Source organism: Berghia stephanieae, chromosome 12 (assembly GCF_034508935.2).
Source record: "Berghia stephanieae isolate SIO BIC M18660-M18661 chromosome 12, UCSD_Bste_1.3, whole genome shotgun sequence".
Taxonomy (NCBI): domain Eukaryota; kingdom Metazoa; phylum Mollusca; class Gastropoda; order Nudibranchia; family Aeolidiidae; genus Berghia; species Berghia stephanieae.
In genome coordinates this window covers 6,982,760-6,991,615 of record NC_088371.1, presented here as the reverse complement: position 1 = coordinate 6,991,615, position 8,856 = coordinate 6,982,760, and the positions used below count along the sequence as shown (strand labels likewise).

The following is an 8,856-nucleotide window of genomic DNA, read 5'->3' as shown; positions in this document are numbered from 1 at the left end:
TCCAGATATTATTTGACTCGTGATCGAGTATTTATGGTTATGTGTGTCTTTTGCCACCTGACAACCACATATTTATGGTTATTTTTTTCTATAATTTGCATTGGAAAATGAGCGGTCAAAGACACTAAAACGTGTTTTACCATGTGTAGCCAGACCGTTGTTTTGTTGCTGTCAGGAGACTTTATCCTTCTATAATGAAGCTGTAGGTAGGGTTTATGGTCAGTTCCAAGTCCCGTGCACACGGAATAGCGCAAATTCCTCCTAAGTAACGAAATGTTGTGCCGTGATTTTTTTAAATGCGATCTTCTATTTTAAGTGACATAATGAAATTTGAATAGTGATAGTGATAAACCGACGTGCACTTATGTGTAGGTCTGATACTGAAAATCCTCCAAAAATTACGCAAAATATTGTCCATTACAACAGTTTTAAACTAAGCCCATAAGTCAAATCTGCATATATGTACACATCGTGATAGTGATAGAACAGTTTTTTAACAATGCCGAATTGATCTTTTCATCCTTTGCAATAAAATATGACTCACACTTTAAAATGTTTACAGTAATGGTGTGTTGATTCTTCCTGTAGATTTCTGTATAAGTGACGACACTGACCTTACATGAGACGCTTGAGGTCCGTGTGACCTACTCATAAAAAAAAAAGGTTTTCCCGGTTGCATCGATGTCTTGTGCTTCCTGATGAATATGTCGTGAGATGTCGTGACCTCACACCTTCTACTCTTCCGGTTTCAAATACCATGGAAGTGTGTTTGTAGCCCGCCCTTCGGAGGACTGATAGTGAAAAAGGTTACATAGTTAATCAAAAGATGGCATAACTAGTTTAGTAGCAGGATGTATAGGCAGTTTACGGGACTTAAAAAAGCAAGGACGGATGATCCTTATCGACGACCTGCGTACATTTAGACAAGAAAAAAAGATGATATCACTCTGAAACCAAATCACACAAGATAAGTATCCAGTCATCCGGAAGACTAGTTTCATTTTCAAAACCATCTAACCCCCCCCCCCCCCCCCCCTATACGTAAAATAGGTTCCCTTATCTATAAAACAGTACATCGTCATATCCCTTGATATGTATATGATCCCTATTTTCAGAATAGAAATCTGGGATAGTGATAGAACCATCTTATCGAAACCCAAAACAGCCCTCAAAAATTGGTGACAATTTGTTTGAATGTTTGGCACCCCATTTTTTGGAGATTTCTCCCCAGAATATTGGAAGTGCTGACTCATCAGTTTTCTAAATTTAAAATCACCTTTTTGCCTAATGATTTTTATTTTGAAAACGAATCTTTTCCCCGTTAAATGGCTTCCTTGAGTTTCCTAGTGAGTAGGGAACAAAAAATGATGTCAAAAAACTGGTTCCAGTCTCCTTGAAAGTGTAAAACCACTATTCTGGAACACTGAATACACACCTTGTGAAATTGATCTTTTGGTTTTCGAGTCATGGCATCTTGTTTTCTAATCTAAACATAAGCATGCCGTCATTAAATATTATGAACAATGCTCGCAAGTTTACGTTTCATAATCTTATTGTGATTGTAAAGTTTAAAAAATAATGCTGTAACTTACTATCAAAATACATTGATCGGTCTATCAATCTATGTATATATGTCTGTCTACCTATACCATGAGAGGTCATTGACCTGGAATTATTTCACGCCCCTCATTCCTATCAGGCTAGTTTGTCAAGCCAAGAATATATTACAAATTCATGATGGTGAACTTCACTTAAATCGATTATCATATAAATCGATTTCCCTGGTACCCTGGACATCGATTTATCATGATTCAAAGGTATATCTATTTTGCACACTCTCACACACAAAGATACACATACACACACACACACACACACACACACACACACACTCGCACACAAAAACTCGTACATAGAAAGAAAATAGAAGGGGAGAGATAGAGAGAAAGAACAAAACACAGAAAGAGATGTTTCTCCTCCACAATTGTGACTCTCCTTCTCCAAATGGTATTTCATTTATTGACAGATAAATATGTTGAAGATTGAACATGTACTCAAAAATATGACACTTATAATTTAGTCATGTACTTTATTGAGGTGAAGAAATAATATGGTATCTGGATCTAAAAAAGCTTACTGTGGGACTTCTTTATTCCTGATACAAAAATTGAAAACAGTTGTAAACATGGATTTGTAGTTGGAGCTCATGTGGTAATATATGAAAATATTGACCGACGAGTTAGTTGTTTCTAGAAAGAAAAAGAAAAAATAATTAATAAAAGTTATATTTTCTTGAGAGTTGCCTACTCTTATCTCTGGGTAAATCATCAACATGGCCATTCCAACTGCAGTTGGAAAAAACGTGACAATAAATATTGTTGAAATCATGATGACCATCTTGGCTACTTTTCTGTCACGTGATGACATCTGATTCTGTGACGATGGTGCAGATGAAGGCGATAACGAAGAGGGTGGAATTTTTCCCGATGCCCGTGTTACCGAATGTCTCCATTTTGAATTCTTTTTTAGGTGACGAACGAGTATAACTGTTGATATAATGCTTATGCCGAAGGCTGGGAACGGAATAACGAATCCAATAAATGGATAGCTAATTTTTATTACTTCGGCTCTGTTTTCCCTGAATATCAAAGAATACAGTGTTTTGTTCCTCTCGGGAATAAAGACCCAACCAGAGTAGGAAATCATATAAATGGGGGAGATGATAGCGATGTTCAACACATAGAAGAACACTATGACAATGGCCACACTTTTTGTTCTGACGAGGTCTTTTACTTTTAACGGGTAGGTGACACACAGACAACGTTCCAGGGTAATGAAGGCTGTAATGCATTTCGTTATGTTAGAAAAGTACGTGTGCGGCCATGTGCCATATAGGTAAGCCATACCCATTTGTTCAAAGGGAAGATCTAACTCCGCGAAAGGGGTAAATTGACAGAAATTTTTCCAAATGAGTGTAATGCAACCAAAGAAATCAGCTATTGACAATCCTAAAAGACTCACGTTCATTGGATCTTTTACACCCAACTTGATAAAGATAATCCCATTTATGAGATTTGCTATTACGCCAAACACTGAAACGGCTTGAGTCAAGGAGCTGTCAAGTATAATTCGGAGCCACCACACCATGTTGTCGGAAATGACAGGTGGGAAGGAATCGACTTGAATTTCCACGACTGAGTTGTTACTACTCGTGTTGTGGTTACAGTCTGAGTTGACTAATCCATGATGAGAACACGACATTGTGAATGTTTAAAGATTGCCCAATCTATAAATAATGAACACAGATTCTGGTAATGAAAACCATGTTAATATTATGCGTCAAATACTCGTATATTTATGTGAAACAATTAGGACGGTTGACAGATTATTAAGTACGGGCTAGGACACGAAAAATTAAATGAGTACCATCGTCTGAGAATCTATGTGTCAGTGCATGACATAGTCAGTCGGAAGGTGAAAATTTTGGATTTGCATTTTTTTTTTTTTTTGCATGTTCTGAAAGAATGTGCTCCCCAGCACTTTTTAATCTTTATTCGAAGTAAATCGGGAGACTCTTCATGAAGTTATGGTCAGATGTATTGGAAAGGTATCCAGCAACTTTTCTCAAATTTCATCATTTTTCAACTCGTCTAGCTGTAAAAAAAATATTTAGAAGTGAAATTAAGCTTTGATAATTCCCGAAGATGTGCAAAAAGGGTTGATTTAATCATTTATGACAAGAACTCATTTTTGATAAAACATTGACCTTCTAACTAAACTTGGAAATATCTCAGTTCACCCCTTCTCACCATCCGACTGATTATGTCATTCACTGTAACATATAATATTATGTTATAGTGAATTGGATGTTTGAAATTAAATTAACAGTTAAAAGGGAAATATTTGAGTACTTTGAGTTGTTTGAAGTGTCAAAAAATCTCTTTATTCTCTACAATATCGAATAGAGATCATCCCCGATGTTCATATTCTTAGCTTGCCCCAAACGTAAACAATAACAAGTTGCTAGTGATTTCCGTTAGGGACCGGAATAATTTACGCACAATATAGGTCTCCCAATTTTGTAGTTTGAGTTGTAGGCAATACACTTTCAGTATTGAAAATATGTTTACATAAATTCTAACAGTTGCAGAAATAATAATATAAGGCTAAATTATTATGAAAATCAGGCTCCGAATAATTCTCGTTTTGTTCACACCAGCGCAATAATTTGCTCTGGTCTAAAAATAGATAGACTGTAACTTTTGATAAATTTTACCTTTTGTTCCATAAAATATCAATATCTAGACATTATTTGATGCATGATCGAGTATTTATGAATATGTGTTTCTTTTGCCACCTAACAGCCAAATTTTAAAGGTTATTTTTTTTCTATTATTTACATTGGAACGTGAGCTGTCAAGACGGGAACATGTGGTTTGCCATGTGCTTCTAGACCTTTGTTTACGTTTGGGGCTCCTAATTTTACTGCTCTATACGACACTCTAGTGATGGGTGACATAATATATTGGTTACCTTGTATGAGAATCGCCAACTCGGATTATGCCCGTTTTTTGGCGTCCGTAGAACCCAGCGAGTACATTACCTAGTTCGACCGACATTATAACGCTTTGAAATGTGGGTTTACAAAGGGCCTTAACCCTATGACAATATATATATATATATATATATATATATATATATATATATATATATATATATATATATATATATATATATATATATTGTGTTTCAAAAGTTCTGTTCAAACTTTGTTTTGTAAAATACGTGATGGGGGAGGGGGGGGGGGGGGGGACTTTTTTAACAGCTGCCCACAACATGATCTTCTTGAATGGGCTCACAACAACAACAACAATAATAATAATAATAATAATAATAATAATAATAATAATAATAATAATAATAATAATAATAATAATTGCACCTCAAAGCGCTTAAAATTTGAGCTTTTATATCCGCAATATCCACTAAACGTGCTCAAAGTGCTTTACAAAGGCTCCCTGGCCAACAGCCATACGTAACATGTAGAAAGAGACATGACGTCTGTTAGGCGATATTACAATATACTCCGACAGAGGCCAGGCTGTTAACGGCCAGTTACCCATTTTACACATAAGTACGATGAGAGAATGTGAGCAAAGAGCCTTTTCCAAGGACAACTATGCATTTGGATAAGAAACTCACATTTCCACCCGGAAATGTAACGGACCAACACAACAAACTCTGTGTATGTAACATTGAACTTTTATAGTCTGGTTAATACAGTTAAATGAGAATTATTCATATCCAGGGATGTCAAAAAACAATAACAAAGACCTGAGTGACGTGGATCTTCGTTCTATTTTTAGCACGATTAGTAGACTCAATATCCGAGAGATCCAATCCCATCTTCATGATTCAAACAAATTGATACACATATCATAAGACATGTACGAAGTGACGAATTAGTCTAAACAAAAGATTTATGTAAGTTTTTAAAGAAACCGGTTCTAAAACTGCTCCTTTCTCACCTTCAGTTGAATGATCCATTGGAAGATTTCCAATAATCTGTCAAATTTAGAATCAATTCGGAACAATCTGAAAATTAACGTTACAAAACAGCTCATGATTTCTCTAGTACTGTCTAAAATGGACTTATGTAACATACTTCTCTCTAGTCTGCATGACGAGATGCTCAAAAAGCTAAAGTCTTGCAAAATTCAGCTGCTAGAATTGCATTGATGAGAAGAAAAACACCACGTAACTCCCTCTTACCATTGAAGGACGATTTCCAATATAAAATCTCGACCAGTGTTTGATAATGCTTAATTGGCCTTCGACTCCCCCCCCCCCCCCCCCCCCCCCCTTGTTAAAAATAAGTCAAATTCTTTACCATTTCTGTGATCGCGCTTTCGAATTGTTTGGCCCATGAAATAATCTGCCAAGGCAGATCAAAGGGAAGCAAACAATGGAAACATTTCAAACGCATCTTAAAACGATCATTTAAAAAAAAATAATTACGTTTAGTCATATGTTTTTTTTTTGTTTGTTTTTTTTTTTTTATGATCATGTAATCTGAGTCATGCTACGTATGTTGTTCTGTACGATTTTATTATCATTTAAAGAATTGGTAGTTTTTAAAATTGTAAGCACTCTGATTGGCTAATGCATAGAGTGCTATACTAAATGTACATCATTATTATTATTTCTAGATTTTATACTACTGTATATAGTGGAAATTATCATATATCGATACGAATCCAAAGGTTACGGATTTATGAATTCGCCTCATCATATACTCCAAATAACGGTTTGAATGAATGGAGAATGGAATTATTCTTCATTTAAGAAACGTTTGCAAATTATTGTATATGAATCTGTGAAAAATAGTTTTATAACTTTTAGATAAAGTGTGTGCAGGTATTGGTAAAAGAATGACATTCTTTGGGAAAGGCATTTCAAACTACGATCATAAAAACTACAAACAACATCGGTATCTCTTTTTAAAAAAATTAAAATAGGCTGTCTATTGAGACATCAAAATTTAATCCACACTCTATTCCACACATTTGTATCGTTACCAGTTTCACGCTTTTACATTGTTTACATTTCGAGATCGTACTTGGCAACAAGACATGCACATACGTTTTGCCGTTCTGTCTGCATTTCTGGTAATGAAATAATATTGTTAATGTTTTTGTTACTGGCTGAAGAAAGACTTTGAGCCTGAAACGTTCCGTTTTTGGTATTTTGTTCTTTTTAAAAGATAAACTGTTATTTCAATTTCGTCCATTAGCTTTTCCAGTCAACATATTCTAGCAGATGACTACAACTTTGACTTGTGTTAAGAAATTATAATTTCTTCGGAAGAGAATATTTTAAGAAACAATAACAAACAAATTCTTACTACAAAAGGTTCTAAACCAGCCGCAATCAGTTTATTTGTTATATTTGACCCAACGTCTCAAAACGGTATTATGTCGGGATGGACCAGATGTTAAAAAGTCAAATTATAGTTAAACTGGTCAAAAATATGTAACGTTGGTATTTACCACAATAAAATATGATATTCCTTCTACTCTATAAAGCATATAAACTTAACTTAAACATGATATTTCTGGCTACAAATTCCATTTTAAGCATTTTAATCATCCCGACTTAATACAGTTTTGAGACGAGGGGTCACATATAGTCTTTAAAACAGTAAGCAAATGGGATCAGTATAGTTAACAAACTTATATCTATCTCCTTTGGTCTAATTTGATTATCCAATTCTCTATCATTTTCAGTTACATTAAAAATTCTCGGGTTTAAGTACGGTAAATTAAAAACCCACGGGGTAAAACTACTTAAAAGTAACATGAGACTTAAATTACGTTTATCATTTTTTAAAAAATAAGTGATTGAATTAAAGTGCTTATGCCTTAAGTTGGTAACTGATAATTACATAACTTTGACGTAAGTACTTCTAGTACTGTGGTTTCAATCCAAGAAAATTGAAATGTAGATAATATCAATTTTGAATTGTTGCCATTACTATAGGCTATTTGCACAAAAAAGTTGCGTTCAAAATAAAACATCAGGAAAAGTTGATATCGATCTTAAATCGTTGGGAAAAAAAGATTCCAACAATGTTTTAGCTGTAATTTAAAAATCGATCAAAGATTTATAAAATCATCTCTCATATTATCTTATTAAAGTAACCCATGAAAATAAGTAGAAGACAACTCTAATAGCTTGTGGCATGTCATCCAGTTGGATCAATTTTGTGTTTCACATTTTAAAATCGATCTTGATTGTCGCTTCTATAGAACAGTAAAGTTGGTGCCCCAAACGTAAACAAAGGTCGAGAAGCACATGGCAAACCACATGTTCCTGTCTTGACAGCTCACGTTCCAATGTAAATAATAGAAAGAAAATAACCTTTAAAATTTGGCTGTTAGGTGGCAAAAGAAACACATATTCATAAATACTCGATCATGCATCAAATAATGTCTAGATATGGATATTTTATGGAACAAAAGGTAAAATTTATCAAAAGTTACGTCTATCTATTTTTAGACCAGAGCAAATTATTGCGCTGGTATGAACAAAACGAGAATTATTCGGAGCCTGATTTTCATAATAATTTAGTCTTATATTATTATTTCTGCAACTGTTAGATTTTATGTAAACATATTTTCAATACTGAAAGTGTATTGCCTACAACTCAAACTACAAAATTGGGAGACCTATATTGTGCGTAAATTATTCCGGTCCCTAACGGAAATCACTAGCAACTTGTTATTGTTTACGTTTGGGGCACCAACTTTACTGTTATATAATTATTGTACGTCACAAAATTTAAAGAAACATGTGTGAAATTCTTCTTCTTCTTCAAGTACCAAGTTTGTGCCAGACATTGGTGATTATGGTACGCCATTCATCTCTCTGATCAGATAACCTCAGAAACCTAATATTACGCTTCTCTTTCTTTGTCACCCAGCTGTTCAAACTATTCAAATATGTTTTTCTGTGTCTACCTTTACTCTTTTTACATTCTATCTTTCCTGTGAAAGCTAGATGTTCAATACATTGCCCGCCCTAAATAATGCGTTTGTCTTTTTCGTATTGTCCGAATGAGTAACCTTTTAGTTTCAGCTTGCTCTAATACTTCTTCATTAGTTTTCTTCTCTGTTCATGAGATTCTGAGTGGGGTTCCTGACCTCCCATAGTGGGCAGGGGGGGGGTACATACTGTGTCTTCTATCCCAATATATCTGTTTTCCAACATGATTTCTGTCTTTGTCTTGGAATGAGATTACTTGGTTTTGTCCTGGCCCTGGCCGGAGCTAGCTGGGAGGGAAACAGTCAAATGCAT

The 8,856-nt window shown here is 34.7% G+C and overlaps 1 protein-coding gene across 13 annotated transcripts; it reads right to left on the bottom strand.

Moving 5' to 3' along the window:
* Positions 1-2,056: 2,056 nt before the first annotated feature.
* LOC144958266 (uncharacterized) lies at positions 2,057-7,297 on the bottom strand. 13 transcript variants are annotated; one of them, XM_078890117.1, is made up of 3 exons: positions 7,233-7,297; positions 5,529-5,595; positions 2,057-3,286 (listed from the first exon to the last, which is right to left on the bottom strand). In XM_078890117.1, the coding sequence occupies exon 3, from the start codon at positions 3,259-3,261 to the stop codon at positions 2,134-2,136; it is 1,128 nt and encodes a 375-aa protein (XP_078746243.1). In that variant the 5' UTR covers positions 3,262-3,286; positions 5,529-5,595; positions 7,233-7,297; the 3' UTR covers positions 2,057-2,133. The 13 variants fall into 13 exon arrangements, 12 of the variants coding, with proteins under 12 accessions (XP_078746243.1, XP_078746246.1, XP_078746241.1 ...); XM_078890120.1 differs by having other exon boundaries at positions 2,057-3,308; positions 7,233-7,267; XM_078890115.1 differs by lacking the exon at positions 7,233-7,297 and adding an exon at positions 6,905-7,206.
* Positions 7,298-8,856: the final 1,559 nt, after the last annotated feature.

Coding starts and splice junctions, on each gene's coding strand:
- LOC144958266 (XM_078890117.1), bottom strand. CDS start 3,261: ATGTCGTGTTCTCATCATGGATTAGTCAACTCAGACTGTAACCACAAC.